The 21,450-nt window shown below is 29.7% G+C and overlaps 2 protein-coding genes across 2 annotated transcripts in view; both read right to left on the reverse strand.

Moving 5' to 3' along the window:
* LOC145833037 (tenascin-X-like) overlaps nt 1-20,497 on the reverse strand; it is a 40,094-nt gene extending 19,597 nt beyond the window's left edge. Inside the window, exons 1-32 of the mRNA XM_082940239.1 lie at nt 20,488-20,497; nt 20,188-20,376; nt 19,605-19,682; nt 18,229-18,423; nt 17,816-17,890; nt 16,330-16,518; nt 15,859-15,936; nt 14,804-14,989; nt 14,395-14,472; nt 13,911-14,108; nt 13,460-13,537; nt 13,198-13,389; nt 12,894-12,971; nt 12,323-12,514; nt 11,464-11,541; nt 10,896-11,153; nt 9,934-10,137; nt 9,314-9,391; nt 8,408-8,674; nt 7,907-8,089; nt 7,696-7,770; nt 6,983-7,171; nt 6,182-6,259; nt 5,636-5,818; nt 5,179-5,256; nt 4,763-4,945; nt 4,581-4,658; nt 4,133-4,324; nt 2,032-2,109; nt 1,625-1,807; nt 971-1,228; nt 346-423 (exon numbers count right to left, since the gene is read on the reverse strand). Of these exons, the coding sequence (XP_082796365.1) occupies nt 346-423; nt 971-1,228; nt 1,625-1,807; nt 2,032-2,109; nt 4,133-4,324; nt 4,581-4,658; nt 4,763-4,945; nt 5,179-5,256; nt 5,636-5,818; nt 6,182-6,259; nt 6,983-7,171; nt 7,696-7,770; nt 7,907-8,089; nt 8,408-8,674; nt 9,314-9,391; nt 9,934-10,137; nt 10,896-11,153; nt 11,464-11,541; nt 12,323-12,514; nt 12,894-12,971; nt 13,198-13,389; nt 13,460-13,537; nt 13,911-14,108; nt 14,395-14,472; nt 14,804-14,989; nt 15,859-15,936; nt 16,330-16,518; nt 17,816-17,890; nt 18,229-18,423; nt 19,605-19,682; nt 20,188-20,376; nt 20,488-20,497 (4,537 nt within the window). The remainder of the gene's footprint in view (nt 1-345; nt 424-970; nt 1,229-1,624; nt 1,808-2,031; nt 2,110-4,132; nt 4,325-4,580; nt 4,659-4,762; nt 4,946-5,178; nt 5,257-5,635; nt 5,819-6,181; nt 6,260-6,982; nt 7,172-7,695; nt 7,771-7,906; nt 8,090-8,407; nt 8,675-9,313; nt 9,392-9,933; nt 10,138-10,895; nt 11,154-11,463; nt 11,542-12,322; nt 12,515-12,893; nt 12,972-13,197; nt 13,390-13,459; nt 13,538-13,910; nt 14,109-14,394; nt 14,473-14,803; nt 14,990-15,858; nt 15,937-16,329; nt 16,519-17,815; nt 17,891-18,228; nt 18,424-19,604; nt 19,683-20,187; nt 20,377-20,487) is intronic.
* A 567-nt stretch (nt 20,498-21,064) lies between these two features.
* The window catches only part of LOC145833039 (collagen alpha-1(XIV) chain-like), a 43,924-nt gene continuing 43,538 nt past the window's right edge, over nt 21,065-21,450 (reverse strand). Inside the window, exon 16 of the mRNA XM_082940241.1 lies at nt 21,065-21,144. Within this exon, the coding sequence (XP_082796367.1) occupies nt 21,065-21,144 (80 nt within the window). The remainder of the gene's footprint in view (nt 21,145-21,450) is intronic.

Genomic DNA, 21,450 nt, shown 5'->3' on the forward strand with positions numbered 1-21,450 from the left:
CAAACCTTTTAAACTGTAAACTAGTATTATTAAATTAAAAACGCACAAGAAGAATTTCGACAACTTAATTGCTTCCTCAACAAATTTTGTAGCAAACACGTTATCAGTTGCTGGCTGTCAAAATTTATGTAACCAGATACATCGTGGGATTATTTTAATAAAATTTAATGCGCTACCGTGTATTCGGTTAACAAGTAATATAGCCTGTGAGAGCGCATAAAGTATTTGTTGAAATAAGTTAATTTGATAAATATTTCTGAGCGTAGTTTGGACAGCTTTGGTGGATAAAATTGAGTAATTGCACTTCAATTTGTTTTACAGAAAGATAGAGAAACGTATTGTTACCTTGCGATGCGTTCCAGGATGCCTGAATTGAGTTTTCTTTGATGTCGGTAATGGCCACGTTTGTAACCGTCTCCGGCACTAAAAATACATTAAGTTGACCATATGAATTTACATCAAAGATAAATATAAATTAAATGAAATGTGGGTTTACGAAAGAAGTTTTCAATATAGAACTTTAAATGAAAAGTTATATCGTTTCTTTATATTAAATTATCTTTAGAAGTAATTTGTGTTAACTTGAGAATAATAGTCTTGACAATTTAGAAAATATATTGTTACTATTATATTTAGAAGTTTAAAAGATAAATTTAAAAAAATAAGAATTAGCGTTTGCTAAATCTAGTTAGTAGATAAGTTTACTCGATTTTACCAAAACTAAATTAAAATTTTACACGTTAATTAGAAAAATAATTTTACGTAAAAGCATCTTTAAAACTAAAAACTTTTATTACCAAATTCACGACTACTGTTTTTTCAATCTGTCAGGTTCACTTAATTATCATTTTATCAATCAACTAACATTGATATTCTTGTAATAAAAAAAATTAAGGTCCTTTTTAACTCTGTTCATTTTTATTTTTTTAATAAAATTTTTAGTTTAGTTATTTTTTTTCCTTCAACTAACAAGTAGCATGTTGAACCAGTTCGCTCTCCGCACTCCTGATACCCGTCTCCCCTACTCCCACCACCCCAAACTCGTACCGTTGCCCCGGCGACAATGACCTCGCCACCAGGGGGCTCCTCCTCCCTGCCAGCTGCTGCACCACGTCACCTTCTTGATACAATGTGACGTCATAAAGAAGCCGATCGTCGTTGGTCCAGTTGAGTTTTAGTGATTGAGTTTCAACTTGCACAACTTCGACGTTTTCGGGACTTTCCGGAGCTGTTTTCATTTGTTTGTATTTTTTGTTTAATGAGTTGTTTATCTTTAAACTGTAATTTTTATGTATTTTTTTTGTTTGGTGCTGACTTTGTTTGTACTTTTTTTATCGTCAGTAAACAGTATGCTAATTGTAGATTAAAGTATGGAAAAAAATGCATATTTAAGTAGTAAATTAAAAGGTTATTATCAAGCACTTATGTTTGATGAAAATATATTTACACATTTTATTAAAAAATATAATGTTTTTGAAGCTATCATTATATACTAAGAGGTATAAAAATATATTTTAAAGCTAAACTTAAAATCGACTAGTTCAAAGATTTAGAATAGTGTTATATAATTTTTCTATAAATCATGTTATTTTGAAAAATCAAAAACAATAATATAGCTTAATACCGATTTGAACCAGTATTGGGCTGCTCCCGTTTTCGTTTTTAACTTGGTTGACGCCAATGGAGTAAACAGAGAATGTGTACTTTTCGGCAGACAGCAGATTGTTGACGGTTATGTTGGAATATTCGGTTGAAAACAAGCTGATTTCGCCAGCGTACGTAACTTCTACATCGTATTTCACAACACCTGTGACATATTTCATTTTATACATATTTTTTATGTCAGATAATGTAAACACTGATAAACAAGCACTATGTTTTCCAAAAATTATTTACAAACATTAAGTTATTTGTACTTAAAATATTTATTAATGTCAGATGCATAAATACTGGTAAAAATACATCAGGTTTTTAGTTATAAAATTTAATTTTTTGAATTTTTTTCTTATAACCTTTTACAAACAAACAAACCTTTCACGTCCGTCCATTCAAAAGTGACGCTTGTGGTTGTTATTTCGACAATTTTCGGTTTCTCCGGAGTTTGACAAACTGCAAAATTGGATAAGTAGAAGTTTAGGTTGAAAGTTAGATTCTTATCATACACCAAAGCTTTTAAACTATCAGTTACAAACATTCGGGCTTTCAATGTGTGCTTTGATGGTTTGGAAATAACAATTTAAAAAAATAGTGAAAAGTACCTTTGAAGTAGTTTATATGCTTTATTTTAGAAAAGCACCAAACTTGATGTTTTAAAGTATTGTCTAAACACAAAGAAACAGAAACATTTTTTTAAATAACTTCAGATAATTATAAAGATGTTGATTTTTTTTAAGCTTGTTCTGAATCAAATATAAATTTATTTTTTAAGGAAAAACGTCTCTAAATTTGACGTTAAACGTGATTTCAAACAATGGATTTTGTATTTAGTTATTTTTATTAAATAATTGAAAATTTTATTATATCATAAATTTACTGGGTTAATCTAGCTGTTTACAAAATAAAAAACATTTGGATAAAAAACTTTTCAAAATGTTTGTAACAGTTTATGTTATTCATATAAAGCAAACAAATACAGTTTATAAAACCCAAGTTAAATGTTTTACAAGGTATTAAATAGAGTAATACAGTCAATTTTGTTTAAAACAAGATTAAAGATTGAAAGTTTAGTTGCATGTATTGAAGACTATTGAAAAATAATTTTTTAGTCTTGTATTTATAACTGGTTTTTTAACTACTCAAACATTTCAAACTAGTTTAATAATTACTTGTAAACATTTTTAAAAAGAATATGTAAAACTATTATTGTAATACGAAGCTAAAAACTTTATGAAAAATCAAAACAATTCTATTAAAAACATCAAAAATAAATTTTACTTTTCTTCTGTTGTTTTTTTTTAGTCATAAAATAAATTGAAAACAGAGCTTATCAAAAAATTATGTTATCATAAGTAAAATAAAACTGATTAAAACAACTTTTAATTTTGCTTAAGATTAAGTCTGATCCTGTTTTTCGGTATAAACTCAAAACCAAAAAATACATACCATAGTTATCTTTTAAAAAGTTTTAGATTTTTTGATTTCGTAATACATGGAAGTTTGTTCAAAAGCTTAACAGCAGTTTGTTTTTAAAAATAAACGTTTTGTCTTCCCAAAGAGTTTTAGCTAACATATAAAAGTACAGTTGAAAATGTTTAAATTCTGCTAAATAAACATTATAAAAGGTTTGAAGCTTTTCAAACAGTAGACATTTAAAACCTTAAGTTAACTACATTTTATCAACTTTGTTATAAAATATTATTTATTTTATTCAAAAGCAAGAAGAATTACAAATAAATAAGTATGCTGTTAAAAGTTACGTAATAAAAGATTTTTTTGAACAAGTATTTGTAAATATTAACCTCAAAACTATCTCAAAGTTTTTTGAAATAGTTAAACCAGCTTTCAAAGTTTGATTAGTTAAGATAAATCTTCGTTTAAACCATAAAAACCAGAATATTTAAAATTTTACTAAAATAATTAGCCTGGTATACCAAAGACGCTAGTTTTAAAATTTATTGAAGTTTAATCTGCACTAAGCTTAAACTAAATTAGGACGAAATATTTATTATAATTTGAAATAAGTGTGTATATTTTTTAAATTCCCATTATAATCTCATTAGTAATAAAAATACAAATCAGCTAAATTGTAAGTGTGGGACGAAAAACTCTATAATAAAAGCATAATTTATAACACCTAGTTATACGATTTTTAGTAAACAAACAATATGAAAATTTTATTTAAAATAAAGCAATAATAATTTTTTTTTTAGTTTTCATGTATAATTTTTATGTTTTTAGCATACAGTGAAAATAAAAAAACAAACATAAAACTTGCACATTATATTGGTCACAAGCTAAAATAAAAAAACGGAACTAAAAGTCTGATTAATCTAGGAAACTAAAAATACAGCTGTACTTAAATTCTATTAAAGCTTGATAAGGAACTAAAAAATTCAAAAACTATTTTACTATCAAAAATAAAATTCAAACATGGGGAATTTGAACACGAAATAATAGTCATATTCGTACGCACCTGTGTTGACCTGTGCTACCTCGCTCGCTTCGCTGAACCTGCCACTCTGCTGACCCCTAGTGACCACTCTCACGTGGTACTCCGTTCCCGCCGTCATGCCCTCGAATTTGTATTGTGACGTCATAAGTTGCTCGACCTTGACGTCTTCTTCCCCGTCCGCTGACGTCACGTAGACGTCGTACCCGTTCGATCCTGTGCGTTGTAACGTCATATAAAAAAAGCTGTAATACTTGATCTAAATAAACATCGGAGTTATTTTAGAGTCTTTTATGAGAACCAATAAGTAAAAACTTATTTTGTTGGGACAAATTATATAAAAAACATTCTCTGTTTTATATAAGAACTATACAAATGTTTCAGTTAATGTGTTTTTTAATGACGCTTAGAAGTTATATAGTTACTTATTTATAAATGTTTCAATTTTATAAGCTGTTTATAAATATCTAACCAAAAACTGAGTTCCAAGACACAGTAAACGAAGAAACGGTCACATCAGAGAAGGTAGGAGTATCCGGTGATAAAGGAGCTGTAATGTTTTATTGAAAGTATTATTAAACATCGTAAATCTGAAGGACTTACATGCTACTAAAAGAAAATAAACAAAAAATAACGATCAAGAATAAACATTACCAGTCTGTATTGTCAATGTGGGACTTGCTCTACTGTTTTCGATGCCGGTCATAGAAACAGAATACAACTCGAAGTCGTAGAACCTGCCTGCCACGAGATTTTCAATCAGAACTTCTGCATCGTTTATTTCCAAAACTTTTTCTCCGTCGGGTGTCGTCGTAACCAAGTTGTATTTCAACGCGCCTGAATTATAATATTTGTTTAACTAAGTATAAAGCTGTTAGCATTAAGTTTAATTGTGTATAATTTTAGTTGTATATAAACTTGAAACTACAAAACAAAAAAAGGTCGGTTTAAAGCTAACTTGTTACTTTAGCTGGTTTAATTAACTTTAATTGTTTATGTTTACGAAAATGAAGAGCTGTAACTTAAGTAAAAAAGTGATAGCTAAAATTGGGAAAGTGAGTAAACCATACCTTTTGGTTCTGTCCAACTCAAGAGCATTTGGTTTGTGGTAATGTTATCGGCTGTAATTACATCCACAGGCTCAGGAACTGAAAATAAAAAGTTAATTTATTAAGTGCTTTTGTTGAAAAAACACTAAAGTAACTATAGTTTATAGTTCAACAAATTATAAAAACAGTAATTTACATGTACAAAACACATTTTCTTGAATAATAATTGAAAAAATGAACTTGTTATAAAATTCTTTAGGCAATAAACACATTTTTAACTCTTAAACATTTTCAATAAACAATTATGTAAGTAACGATTTGTTTTTATGTTATTTAATTTTGAGTACAGTGGTTAAAAAATTATGTTTAGCATAGTAAAAACCTTTTTTTTTTGATCAGTCTAATTTTACCTACAGTAAAGCAGAAAAAACTCAAAAAATTTCATGTGTTTACAAGTATTTAAGTGCTTACAACTCACGAGTAAACATGTAAGATTTAGACCCTTCAATTTGCACGAGACCGCTCAGATCTTCAACTTTGATCTCAACTTCATACTTGGTACCACTCTCCAGGGCGGGAAATGAAACCAACGTGTCAGTTGTCTGTTTTGATTGGACCAAACTAGATGACGTGGATAACCCAATATGGTAGGACGATGCCCCTGTATGTTTCGTTATAAAAATATTAAAAATTGATTGAAAAAATAATTGTTTACTTATAAAGTAAAAAAAGTTTTAACTTTTAAAAGGTATTGTTAAACCTTATGTATATTTTCGTTTTTTTTTGTGCAATCTTTGCAAAGTTATTGCTAAATAAGCTTTTGTACAAACTAAGTTTAGAAAACCAACATTAAAAATTTAAGTTTAGTGCAAACATTTCATTCATATTTTAAACATAAAATTTCAATTCATACCGTAGACATATACAATTTATTTGTTTTCTACTAGGCAATCCCTTAATTTTAATGCTAATGATTTAACTACACGCAAGTATATTATTAACAACAAATTTATAACAGACTAACCCTTTGTTGGGTTCCAGCTAATCACCAACGAGCGCTCTTCAATTTCCACAAAAGTAATGTTTTTCACCAGTGCAGGGGCTAGATAAAATTTCGTTTATTAAAAACATGTTTACTCTTTTCGACGGTTAGTGTGCTAATGCACAAGAAATGTATTGTGCATTAAATGCGCTCTGTAAATTAGATCGGCGTTTTAGAAGTATCGAAATGACATTTTAAACCCTGTTGTCTAGTTTATTAGCAATTTTCATGGTTAACATGACGACCTAGTCAAATCATTTTTAAATTTGGCGTTTCGTAAAACAATCGAGTGTTTGTAATGTGTTTTTTAACGTTACCGTATTTTTTACTTAAAGTTAAGTAACAGCCAATGTAATTCGTTAAAAGAAATATGTTGTTGTTTTTAACTTTGACACGAAAACAAAAAATAATAAAAATACTTTATAGAAATTGAAAAATTGACAACAAGATTTATACAGCTATGTACTAAAAATTGCAATATAAAAGTTTAGAGCAAACGTGTAACCTTTTACTTTAGTTCAAGTTTTAAATCAGTCAAGTTTTGTTTATTTGTGCTAGCTTTACACTTAATGTAAACTTAATATAATTATAACTCGACAAATTTTCATATTAGCACAATAGTTTCATAATTTAAACTATTGCGCTATTACTTTAAAAGCTTTACTTAAAACCTTATTAAAAGTATATCAGTTCAATTCTTAACCGTTACAACTGAAAATCTAAAGAAAGTTACGCTCAGATACTTGTGTTTAGTATTTCTATTATCTACAACCTACTACTCACTTGTCATAACTTTGAGTTCTGAGCTTCCCCTCAAGCTCAACCGTTGCTTGGCATCAATTGTGTACACGACGAAACTGTACCAAGTTCCTGGCAACAACTCGGTAACCGTCAGGTTGCTTTCAGGGGTCGTGGTTTCCATGGGTTCCACCAACACGTCGCTACTGGTAACCACTTTGTATACAGTTGCTCCTATATAATTAAATTAAGTGTTAGCAACCAAAAAAAAAATCCAAGCAAATAAAATAATAATTTGATGAAGCAAAATTTAAGTCATGGGAGATTTTTCTTTGTAACGTTTATTAACTTTTAATGAGAAAATTGTGAGGAAAATTAAGCCGATTGAATTTACGGTTTAAAAAACGCGTTTTTCTCAAAAATAGCAGCACGTGTCAGAATAAACATGTTAATTGCTCATTTTATTTTGATCATGGTGTAAATACGTGCTAACGACTGTTTCATCTTCTGCTGGTAATTACGCGTTTAATTAAAGCTAATTATATTTGGATTACGCTAACTAGATTAAACTGATACTTGTCAACATGAAGTAAAATAATTTTAACTTGTTTATATAAAAAATCTAAATACCACGACTGTTTATATATATTAACTTCAAACTAAAAATGTTTTATATCAAAATTGCTAAACTTATGAATGTTTTAATAGTGACTTATGAACTAATCAACATTGAAAACTTTTTAATATTAAATATATACCTTTTATATCAGGCCAAACGATAGTTATTGAGTTTTCTTTTATCAAGTCGACTTCTACTTCTGGCTCCAAAGGAACTGTTAAAGTTATTCATTAAATTAAAATTGAAATAAAAGTTAAGGATAGGAAAACTTGTAAGGCTTGCTACTGAAAACTTACCATAGAAATTATTAGGAATATTAAAGAAATAAAAAATGTTTAAATCAAACTTACTTGTCGCTTCCTCAATTTCGGTTGGCACAACCCCTTTAACGTTGTTAACCCCAACCGGGGTCAGCATGACTCGGAACTGTGTGCCGGAGCTCAACCCTGAGAACTCGATCTCCGTCTCACTGATCGTCTCTTCCTCTATCAGCTCCTCCTCCTCATACAACTCCAAAGAGTAAAACTTCGCTCCTAAATTGAAAAAAGAATTATTCCGATTAAAACATTTTGTGTTTTTTAAATTTATAAAATCAAAAGGAAGTTAATCATACAGAAATTATATTGTACTGTATATTTTTGCTATTAAAAAGCACGATGTTTTTTAATAAAGCAAAGAAAAAAATAGTTAAATATATAAAACAAAATAAATAAAACATAGAAATAAGCAAAATTAAACAATAAAAGAACTTTATTTAAAATATATAAAAAAATATTTTGAATAAAGTTACATATCGAAAGTGGTTAAGTTTTACTTTCTAGTTAAAAATATTTTATTCAAAATATTCAAACCTTTAACTCCACTCCATTTGAGGCTGATGAGGTCATCGGTGACGTCACTCACAACCAAATCGTCCACTTTCCGCGGTGACGTTACGAAGTCGGTTGCGAGCGAGGGGATTTCCGCTTTCCCGCCCATCCTGTTGTACGCTTCGGTGAACACGCGGTACCCGGTTCCCGCCTCCAAGCCGTCCAAAGTGGCGTTGTTCGAAGATGCCCTCACTTCAGTGTCCGAGTTGTCTTCGAGGCGTTTCAGGTGCAGCATGTAGTAGGCAGCACCTGTGTGTTTTGTAATTAGTGTTATTGTGTGTTTGTTTCTATAACTGGTTTTTCCAAACTTATTTTTGAATAGCAGATAAATAAAAATTAAATGTCTCCATTTATTTATCACCCCTTCACTAGTTAATTATCTATTAAGTTTTCCCTGCATTACTAGTTTACGCCTTTTAATAGCCGAAATCGCCCGTAAAATGTCGATATTGCCAACTTTGGAAAATCCTGATTTAGGAGCGATTTTGAGTTTAAAACAACTAAAATGATAAGAACTGAATTTTATTTACCCAAAAAAAAAACAAGTTGTGAACTCCAATTGCTTTTTATCTAAAGAACACAAAAAAAGTTTTTATAATAACTTTTAAAAAACCACTGTCGTTTTTAATTTTTATAAAATTTCACAGTTTAGAAAAAACATATTAAAACTGAAAGTATATATTACCGTTACTGCAAAGTAAATTTTTAAGCCACCATAAAATTTGTAATAAGTACTTAAACGCCCAAAACTCAGCACGACTTTAAACTTGAAATTACGACATACAAAAGAAAAAACTCAAGCTGCAGTAAGCCGAGTAATTTCGGGTCGGTAAGCGCAAAATAGCGGATTATCATCGGGGGTTTTACCGCAGCTGAAACTGAACGTACCTGCCGCCTCGGGCCATTGCAGATCGACGAAATGCACGTGAACTTGAGATGTCTCAGCTTTTCCCGGGTTTTCTGGCACTGTGAAAAGTATCAAACGTTTTTACTTGGTTTACTTACTTAAAATTTAAGGATTAAAGTTCAAATTTTGTAGTTAAAAGTATTTCAATCCTTTATTGCTATCACATGTGTTAAAACCATTAAGTGCGTATAAAGTTGGTAATTTTAATCAATGGTTTGAAGTTATAACGCTTTTAGAATTTATATAAAAACAACATCTTTTGCTAAGCTTATTCAAACAATGGATTAAAATATTTTTCTACTTTGAAAACTAATAAATCTGTTTTCGTAGTAAACAACTTTTAAAGGCATTTAAATATAAAAATCACAAAACATCATTTTAAAGCTTGAGTTGACAACCAATGGGTCATGAATTCAAGTTATCGCTTCAAAGGCTTTAAATTATAAAAACTTTTACAGTTAATTTAAAAAACGTCTTTTGCTATGCATTCTTATACTCTGGTTTTTCTTTTCAAAAATTATCAGACCTTTTTCTAAGTAAACAACTTTAAAAAGCATCAAAATTAAAAACAAACAAAAAATCATCTTGTTAACAAACTAACGGGTCATCAGCTCCACATGACCGCCCCTCTCGCTAATCGTGGACCAGCTGGGGCTGATGGTCTGCACGGTGATCCTGTAGAACGTCCCGGGTTCCAGCTTGTCCCTCAGGTTTGCCTCGCTGGTGGTGTAGTTCTTCTGGTAGAAGTCGTAGTAGTTGCTCTCTTCGTCCACAGTCTGCGCGGTGACCAGGTAGGCCGCTGCGTCTGTTGGCAACACAAGTATAAATATAGATATTTGGTGGAAGTGTTCGAAAGACTGTTAGTATTGCGCGCTTGCGTTTGAAAGTGCATCTTTTGTTTTAAGTTTTAACGTGAGTTTACCGTTAGATTGTTTTCTTATAGAAATAAAATTTAATAAACCATAAAATACACTTAATTGATTTCAATGATTATAAATTCATAAAACAACTTTTGTTAATATTTTTTTTGAAAGTTTATAAGACAGCTGCATCTGTTTGAAGTACAAACATAAATGATATGAAAGGTCATACGCTTATAAATGTAATGTGAAAGTTTAAAAGAATGTTGTTGTTGTTGTTGCGTTTTAAAGTGCTTCTTTTGTTTGAAAGTGTTTTTGGTTTATTTCGGTTTTAAAAAGAATACAAAGTAGATACAAACTGAAGTTTCTTTTGCTTCTTTTTTTTAATAGTTAGTTTTTTGTTTTTGTGGATTTACAGTTTTATTTCTTAAATAAAAACTATCGTTGACCATAAAATAAAGTTTGATAATTTATAAATTTTTATTTTTTAATTTTTGTCAATAAGTTATGTTAATATTTTAAAAAGCTTAAATTTTAGTCACCCACAGAAAAAAACAATGAAATAAAGCTTAAGTGAGACTATATCATTACAACTTGCGCATGGTCGAAACTTTTATACAAAAAAAAAGTTATAAATTCTTAAAGCGACTTGAAAAGAAATAAAATCAATGTAATCAAACTTCACACAAAAAACTCAACAAACTTGGAACTTCGTCCCAGCCCACGTAGACGGACGTGGCGTCGTGCGACCACTTCCACATTTCCGCTGGGGGCGTCATCGCCGTCATGGCAACGACTATTGGGGCGGGCTTGGTGTTGGCGCGGGTGTGGCCCACCGAGTACACGGTCATGTTATACCTGGTCCCCGGTCGCAAGTCCTCCAATAAGATCTGGTTGGTGCTGGTTTCGAGTTCGGTCGACTCTACTGGGCTGTTGACTTCCACGATGAACGATTTGGCTCCTGGTTGGAAAAAAAATAATGTTTATTTTTAAATTTGATCGGCTAAAAAACTTAATAAAAGTTTATGATTTTTTTAGTTTATCATCGTTATAACTTGAACTAAAAGTTTTCTATTTTAAACTTGAACGATTATTTTTATGACCATTAGTTGATTCTAGGTGTCAAAGTAAAATTACTAATGAGATATAAATATAATTTTTTTTAACTATTTCCATAGTTTAAGGTAAACATAAATAAAAGTTAAAATGTCTAAATAATATATTCAAACAGTAATAAAACAAATTGTTTAAGTTAAGAAAAATGAACTTACCGTTTACTTTGTTCCAAGAAACTTCGAGTTTTGTTGATTCAACTCTCGTTATTTTCGGCTTATTTGGAGGAAGAGGATCTTAACATTTATTTTTAATTTCAAACAAAAATTAAGATAAAACAAATAAGTAATTTACAATTGCTCAAGTGTATAAACAAAACTTAACACAAAAACAAGATAAAACAAGATATAATCTGAAACTTGTGCAAACTTCATTTTGATGCATGTTGTGTTAATTTTAACATTTGAACTTTGCGTGCACTACATAGTAATTATTAATGTATAAATATTTATCATAAACTGTCAAGTAATCAGACAGATAACAGTTTTTAGTAAAGATAACTTCAAACTTAAGTTGTGAGTAATATTTTTAAGTTTTTTTCTCTTTGACAGTATTTATTAAACATCATTTACTTAACTTTAATTTCTTTCGAAACTTTTTGTTTTCAAATTAAAAATGGATTAATTTTATTTTTCCGTAAAGTTTTAAAACAAAACTGTTTTAATTAGATAAAAAATTGCAAAGTTTTTATGTTATTGGTTTATAACTCAGTGCACGCAATTTTACTTTTTACTCAACTAGCCAAAATAAATTTTATGTAGAAACAAACAAGCATTACTTTAACTCGTTTAATCAAAATCAGTATTCAACTTTGACCGAGGTAGACGTCGATTTTCTTCGTGAGAAAATAAAAAAAAAAGTTAAGTTTATTGTTGGTTTAAAAATACTTTATTCGATTTTTTTCTTATATTCAAAATTAAGGAATGGTCAACCAAATGAATTAAAAAAATGATAAAATAAATAAAACCAAAGGGCTAACATGTTTTGATTTATCTAAAGTTAAAATTCAAAACAAACCTAGGTACACGTCAATCCTCTTTGTTGGGAACCCGACCCTCCTGAAATCGTGTCCCACTGCCCTCACCTCCACCTGGTACCTCCCACCCGCCTTCAGCCACCTCACAGTGGACCACACCCCTCCCATGTTCAGCTGCTTCACACGTTTGTTAGTTTGGTAGTCGTACACGTTCACCAGGTAGTTGCGCGCACCTGTTGTCGAAATGTTAAGTTTATAGTAAGTTTATTAATTTTAGTAAAGCAAAAAAAAGAAAAGTTATAATGGAATGTTTTCAACGTTTTCAATAAAATGTGTGTAACTTTACATAAAAAATCAAAACTTGGCGAAATGATAAAGGATTGTTATTAGTATGTTGGTTTTGGTAACATAAATAAAAGTAAAATTTTTTTCAAAATCAATGGTACTTTGTGTAAACTAATAAGTGTTTGAAAAATGTTTTTTTTTATTTTTTACATAGTCAGTTGTATCAAAAAAAACTTACTATAACTTTTGTTGAAGACTGATAAAAAACTACTCCAAACGTTGAGTATCAAAAAGAGTTTATTAAAAAAAAACATTTTAAAATCTAACCGTACACTCTAAGCCAAGAAACACTGAAGCTGTTGGTGGCGAACTTTCGCAACCTGAAGTTTTTCGGGGTTGCGGGCACTAGAAAAAAAAAGAGTTTATCAAAACCAAATTAAAACTTTATTATAAAGTATTAAATCAATAGCATCTTCATACTTGATTATTATTAAACCTTCATAGATTTTATATTCATATTTAATTTTTTATATGAAAAATAACAAACTAACGAGTTTGCGGGAACTGGAAAAGCATAGTTGATTTTTATTCCTACAAAATGTCTTTTATAATAAATAAACAAATAACTAACGAGTTTGCGTGGACATGGCAGGACTCGACTGCGGATTTTTTCTCCCGTTGATTCCGACCGCGTACAATCGAACCTCGTAAAAAGTTCCTGATTTCAGACCGGTTATGGTCACGTTAGAAAGAGGCGTAGTTAGCTCTTTCTTCTCTTTTACGTTCGCGATTTCTTTCACAACCACCTCGAACTCTTTCACACCTTTATTAAAACATTTAATGGAATAATTTTATTTGCCTAAAATACTCAACAACTTATTTAATATACTTACCGTCTATTACAGTCCATTCTAGCACCATTTCCTTATCAGTAATTTCAATTATGTCCGGTTTTGGTGGCTTTTGAGGCACTGTTGATTGTTATAATTTATTAATATTTTAAAACAGTTAAATTTATAAATGTTATATTAATTATGTCAAGCTTAAAACATATTTACAATTTTTAAATGTAGAAGCTACACAATTTGTATTTAATTTAAATACCTAAACCAAAGAATTTGTACTCAGGCTGCTATAAACCTCTAAGTATTTGTTTTTTATATAAAAATGAAGTTTAAGAGAAAAGTATTAAGCATGATTAAAAATATAAGCAACACAAGTCTATATTTAAATTAAAGTGCTCAAAACCTCTAAAAATGTGTGTCATGTTTGATCAAAAAAATAACATTAAACTAAATAGATTTATTTACACTCGAAGTTTTTCAACCATTAAAAACAACTCACAAGTCCACTCAATGACGTCTTTGGAAGGGCTGCTCAGTTTACCGTCGTCGTTGACAGTAAACAGAACGATCTTGTACTTTGTGATGGGCTTCAGCCTCTCGAACACCTTGGTGTTGATCTCGTACGACCCCGCCACCCTGTAGCTCTTCCCCTGTTCGCTGTCTCCTTCGTACAAAAACAGCTTGTAGCTGTTCGCACCTGTGTGTGTTTTGATTAACGAATTTGTTTGTTTTGTTTTTTATTTTGAATTTTAAACTTTGTAAAATTCAAGGTAATTTTGAGTAACGAATTTTTTTATGTTGATTTTTATTGCGAACCTTTGTGAAAAATTGTGTACTACATTCAATTAATTAGATTAACTATCAAAGAAAACAAACAATCCAGACTTTAATCAAAGCTCAGTTTTTTTTTTCAACAAGGATAATATACACTGGTGAAGATTGCTTACATAATGTTAATGTGAAATAAAAACAATTAAACTCACCTTTTGCTTCCTCCCAAGATATAGTGAGGCTGGAGTCGGAAAAATCAGCAACTCGAATTTTTGTGGGCGGATCCGGAACTGAAAATAAAAGTTGTTATACATGTTTAAGCATAAAGGTATTAGAAAAGTAAAACATTTTTAAAATACAGTCTTTGATGGTTTCGTTCTGAAAAATTGATAGTTGAATAAGCATTTTATATACTAACTACACCAAGCCTAACTTATTTAACTATTGTAGATGGATGTGTTGATGTCAAAACCTTGAGCAAAAAATTTATTAAAAACTTTTACAAAAACTTCTTGTCGAACACAAGCTTTATTATTTGAAACTGTCGAAACAATACCACTAACGATCATAACTTAACTAAAATGTTCAAAAGAAAATAAATATATAAAAATTATCAATAACTTGTGGTGAACACGGTGTTGGAAGATTCGATCTTGTTCACCCGTCCTCCCGTTCCTATGGAGAACACTGTTGCGTTGTACGTCCTCCCTGCGACTAAACCCGTGAAACTTGCGCTGTTGTCTTCAGTGGTCACCACCGACACCTCCTTGTTCACCCACGTCAGCACCAACTTGTACTCCATGGCGCCTGCGAGAAATTTTAATTACTATTTTTATGTTTTACATTTATGAACTGTTTTTTTAAAAGAAACTGTTTTTAATTTAGTTTACAATTTATCTTGATTCATACAAATGGTATCTTAACAATACTTATTACTGTTCCGCTTTTGTTTTTAGTATGAGATTACACATGAACACACTTTAAAACCTGTTACGGTTGTTTTTTATTTAGTTTACATTTAGTTAAATCAAGTCGTCATCATAAGCAAAAGGGGTAGTCTGTTTTTAAGGTAAATTTGTAAAATTTTATCAAAATAGCGAAGCACTACGATTTTAAGCTTTTTTCCGCACCTGGTTATAATGTGAGTTGGCACACTAAAACTTTTTTTGTTGAACTTTAAAATTTACACATAGTTAAAGGTAACCGTTACAAACATCAGTACAAGTTTGTTTCTTTATAATTACTAAAACTTGTTAAGGTTTAAAAAATCTCTACAATATAAAGTTGAAATAGTTATTTTGAAGGACGAACAAAACTTTGACGTTCACAATTTGAATTAGTGTTTGATTTTGTTTATATGTACTAATGTAGTTTTATTAAATTTTGTTTTAACTACAAACAAAACTGCATGTGCTTGAAGTAGAAGATTATTTCAAGTAAAAATTACTATCAAGTAGTATGACTAGCGTAATATAATTATAAAATCTATTATTATCAGTTAAAGCTGCATGTTTTAATGATAGAAAATAGTACTTTTAAATTCAAATAAACCTTATTTTAAAGTGATTAAAACAGTAGTAAATTGTTTCTGGTAATGCTATATAAATTATAGTAGCAAATAAACACATATATACTTTTAAAATCAAAAAAAAATGTCAGTTATATTTTAAACTAACTTGGAACATCCTCCCATTCCAGCTTGACATCACTACTCCTTACCTCTATGGTTTCCAGGTAACTAGGTCCTTCAGGTACTGTTAAAAGTTTAAACAATTAAAACAAATCACGTACAAAAATTTACAAAACTTAGAAAGGTTCTGAGTGAACCGCGCAATTCACCTGTTTTGTTCTGGCTGTCAAAGCTTTAGTGTAAAACATTTTGTTTCAGAAGTTAAGCAACGTTGGGTAACTTAGAAAATTTGTGAGGAAGGAAAAAGTACAATTTAGTTTCACTAAAACGGATTGAGTAAAGCAAGCCAGAAGTTTTATACCGTATGACGTAAAATAGTTTGTTGATTTTTTGATAAATAATTAAAAGTACTGTTAAAATAATTCTAACAGACCAAGTAAAGCATATTATAAGTTTTATACTGTTTGACGTCATAGAACCTTGTTAATTGATAATTTGAAGTACTAATAATTCTAACGCGTGGTGATGGTGTAGAGCTCGCTCATTTCGGAAACTTTCTTCGACTCGGCGATGGTCCTGATCGCGAACTGGTACGTCACACCCGACGACAGGCCCCTCACCATGACAACCGATCTGTTGGTGGACCTGGCGAAGTCCAAGTCCTCCTCGTTGTTAAGCTTGATGTACACCTCGTACTCGACAGCGCCTGAAAGTTGTAAATAAAAAAAATTGAATTATTTCTAAAATTAAAGTTGCAAATTATACTAATATTTCAAAAAGTACTAGTTTGTTGGTTCTCGAGTTTGCTTAAATGTTTCGCTCTGTTAACATGAATAATGAGATCCTCAGTAGAAATAAATTTCTGGAAAAATTGAACATTTATGTAGAATTAATGCTCAGCTTAAGTTAAAAACTATATTTTAAAAAATTATAAAAAACTTATCAAAACTGTTAAAAAAGATGACTGTTATGAAGACTAATATGGACAAACTGTTAAAGAACTTCGTTAAAATTATATCAAGGTTAACTAAAGCTTGGCAAAACTTTTTTTTCTCGTTTAAGATAATATTTGTAAAAGCAAATAAATATGAAAGACTTCATTGTTTGCATAAGAAAATGTTTTCTGATGATGCGACAAATGAATTTTTGAGGTATGAGAAAGTAAAGTTCTCAATACTTTTGCTATATGGCTGTTTGATAACAAATATTGGCCTATTTAAAGCAAGGCGCAATGCTAAAGTGATTATGAAATATATGAAAAATATGTTGAATTAAAGATGAAAAATTGATAATTTTAAATAACCGAAGTTTGGAAAAAAAAGGCAATTTATCTCAATGTATTATCTAACAGATTAAGTTTTGATAGGTTCAGAGTATTTACTAATTGAATTACAGATAAAATGCGAAATAACAGAACGATGATGAATGATAAGTATCAATAAATACGGAAACAATGCTTTGTACCATCGCAAAATATTTTTTGAAGCCATTAGCGGTTGGCTTTTTTTCATCAGTCATACGAAAGTTTATTAAAAACGAACAAAAAACTCAACATCGGTCTATAAATACAATTGAAGAAAACAATAAAGCCAGCTAGTGCCAGCTTCTGCAATTAGCTAAAGTTCAAAACGATAACCACTTAAAGCTGATAAATATATTGTTTTTTTTTTTATACACAATATTATCTTGTAAAACTAGTTAGTACCGACCGGTGTACTGAAGAACCTAGTCTGTACCATCTGGGCTAGTACACATTGATTATCTAACATTTAAAATGAAAAACGAGTTTGATGTACATGTTGCAATAACCTTTTAAAGTAAAAAAGTCACATTTATGTCGGCCGTTTAAAAAAAGTATAAAAGTGTACGATTTAGTAAGTTTTTATAAATTTAAACATAGTTGCTAATAAGTTATTTTAAAAGCGAGGTTTTATAGTGATTTTTGGCAAAAGATAGCATCAATCTTTTATACAAATATTTTTGTTATTAAAATAATCACTTACCATTCGGGGGTGTCCATCTCATAAATACTGAGCTGCTCGTAGAACTACCCTTTATATCAGTGGGCGGTTTCGGAGCTGAAAAAATTTTGGTTGTTTTGTTTAGCTTGAATAGAAATAAAAAATGTTACTTTTTTTTAAAGTCGTTTTTTTGATTAGATTTAAACAACGCTACCAAGAAATACTTGTTTTTAATGAAAATTAAATGTTCTAAAACTTAGTTTAAATGTAACGAAGTGTTAAGCTTTGAATGTTGCGTGATAGTGTTTTAAAATAAAAACTCAAGTATACTTTTTTCTAAAGTTGCTATCAGGAAAATATTTGTTTCAGATAAAACTGTATTGTGCGGCCACCAGAGAAATACGAAACATTTTCCATAACGTATTTCAAACTTAGATAAACATGTTATTCCCAACCTGTCTGCATGACGACGGGAGCGACGATGTTCCTGTCGATGATTTTCTCCTGATCCACCGAGTACACGGTTATTGTGTACCAAGACCCCGCCTCCAAAGACCCTACCACCAGCGACTCCTCCTCGAACGTCAGCTTCCTCTCCAGAGTCTTGTTGTCCCTCCCCCGCTCCACGTATATCCAGTACTCCAGAGCGTCTGTTGTTTGTAATATTTGTTTACAGATTAAAAAATATTTATAGTTAAAAAATTCATTGGTCATTATAAATAGTATCTTAGTAAAATATATACCCAGTACTCCAGAGCATCTGTTTTTACAGATATTTTGTTAAATTTTTCTAGGTAATTTTAAACTTAAAAATGTTTTTTTAGAGAAAGTAAAAACTGTATGGTTCATATATTAAGTTTCAAAGTAAGATTATAAACAAGAATAACCAAAACTCCGAAACGTCTGTTGGTATGTACTTTAACTTGTATTTTAAGTTTGTTTTTCAAATACATTTTCAAAGCTTAAGAAGGTGTTGGTAAACTACAAACATAAAAAATATGATGACTAATAGTAAGTTTCGTGTAAATATTTGTTTAGAACTAAGTAAAAGTATTTGGAGAAATAAATTCAGTAGTTATTATAATGTGCCTCTTAGTAAAAATAAAAACTTATTTCACATACTAAAAAAGGATTTAGAGTAAGGTATTATTTGGCACAAATTTAAAAAATAAAACTTTATTTCCATTGTACTATAGAAATCAACTATTTTTGCTTTAAACATTTCCTACTTTAATTCTTTTTTTTATCTAGAAAAAATATTTTAATGCATTTTTAAGTAATTTACAAATGTCGATCAAGTGTCTTTTAAAGATATATTAAACCTGTCAAGCTTTAAAAGCCTTAATTAGATAACTTAAAAAACAGTATTAAAAAAATATTAAAAATCAAATTCTTGTTTATTTTGTGTAATTCGATGAACTTTTCACCTCATCTTATTCCTTATAATAAATAAGTTTTCCTATATTTAGGGAACTTTGTTTTTAAAAGCTGTAAACAGTGCTTAATTATGATAGATTTTTATTTTTAAATCCCTAAACAAACGTCATTTCTGATTTAAAAAAATTCAGTTTCAGAATACTTTAGTTAGATTTTATAGCCACTGGTATTTCTGTGATTCACACACCTTATGGAAAATAGTTTAACGTATATCGAATAATTTTAAAAAAATTATTGAGAAAAAAATTATCAAAAGCAATTATGACGTATTTTGAACGATGCACGCGCGTTTTTTTATTTATTTATTAGAAATACGTATTTTCGACACATCATAAGTTTTTAAAATAAAAATAAATTAATGTTCCACTTTATAAATAAATATAAGTAATTTTACCTGAAACTTCATTCCATTTAAGCTCGATTTCGCTCGGAGACATTTCGAAAAACTCTACAACTGAAGGATTTTTTGGACCTGTTAAAATATTCAATTAAAATTAAGTTAAAAAAAATGAAAAACTTACATAAAATAAATTTATTAAACATAAATGTTGAAATATTATTACAACTCATACTTAATGGTAAAATATTTCTCATTGTAACTTGAGCTATAAATATACTTTATCAATTTACCTTTTACCACAAAAATTTTTAAGATTGTAACAAGATAATAATTAACCAGTAATTTTCATGTGGAAACATATTTCGCAGTATAACATAACGATGGCGATTGTTCTTATTTCTCACAAACTTATTTGTTTTTTTTTTGATAATGCCTACTTTTGTATAATATTTTTAAATTTATTAAAATCAAAAAGATATACAGTAAGCTAATCTGTGAGGACATTTTTTTATAAAGTAAAATGACGTCCGCTTTTGATTTACATTTTTTGACATTACGAAAAGTCAAAACTATAAAACGTAAAACTCAAACAAAATTTCGAGTCTTTAGAAAGATTTTTAAAAGTTAGAAAACCAACCAGTGAATATCATAGTGGGCTCCTTGTTCTTGGTGACCGACCCGAGGTAGGAGTACAGAGTGACGTCAACCGCGTACTGCGTCGAAACGATCAGGTCGTTCAGCTTGAACTCGTTCTCCATGACGTTTTCGAACACGACCTTCTCACCCGTTTTCACTTTGATCACTTCCACTTTGTAGTGGGTTGCAGCTGCAAAAATGTCAAGTTAATTTGTGATTTGTGTCTTATCACCCTTGAGCTGTTTATACTGATTGTTCAAGTGTTTGGTAATCAAATAAATCAACGTTTAGTGGTTCACACTTCTAGTCATTGGAATTTTGTTGTACACTATTGGTTATTTACTGTTAAAGATTATTAGAAACTTTATTCGCTATTTTAAACAATTTGTTCGTTTCATAACATAAAGTTTATAACGTTTATTTTTAGCTATGTAATAAATTTGAATAATTGTAATAAGTAGGGGCGACTTTTGGGGTGGGGCATTGGTGCAATTGGCCCACCTAAAAATAAAATAAAATCTAAAACGTTTTAGTTTCAATTTTTAAGTAACCTTCAAATAAAAAAAAGCGTAAAAATACATTACCAAAAGCTTCATTCAATAGTTTAAAAAACTAAAATAGTTACAGTACTTTAAAAAAATTAGTCAAAACTCTTAAGAAAGAGTGATGTTTATGAAATTAGTAATATTTTTTCTAAATTAGTTTCCTTCTACCAAGTATTTTTGTAATCAATAAAAAAATTTGTTGACGTAGCTCAAAAACTAATCAAGTTAAGCAAAACCTTTCGACATTCAAAAAGTTTCAGCACCCCTTACCAAAAACACTACGCGTCGACACTTGTACTTATCAGTAATTCAAAAATAATTTTCACTGCTAAACTAACATTTGTCGTAGTTCCATTCCAAATCAGCTGAAGTTTTGTCGATTGAAGTCACCACTACTTTTGGTGGGGCCGGAGCTGATAAAAAAAAACAATAATGTAAGTTTAGATAACTTTAAACTGAAAAGAAAATATTAAAATAAAGGTTAAATATAGTTTTCATTAGTGCTTAAGTGCAAAAAAAAAAAAACTTGAAAGATTTAAAATTTTATTTGTTCCTTTAAAAATCATGAGAGAGTTTAAAATAATGAGTTTTTAATTACTGTACAGGTATAATGCTAGACTAAGCTACAAATTAGCTTTTTTTGTATTTATTAAATATTAAGAGGTTTTTAAATAAAACAAAGGTTACATAAGTTTAAACTTTTTCAACAAACCAAAAGT

Source organism: Thalia democratica, chromosome 4 (assembly GCF_965202585.1).
Source record: "Thalia democratica chromosome 4, ktThaDemo2.hap1.1, whole genome shotgun sequence".
Lineage (NCBI taxonomy): Eukaryota > Metazoa > Chordata > Thaliacea > Salpida > Salpidae > Thalia > Thalia democratica.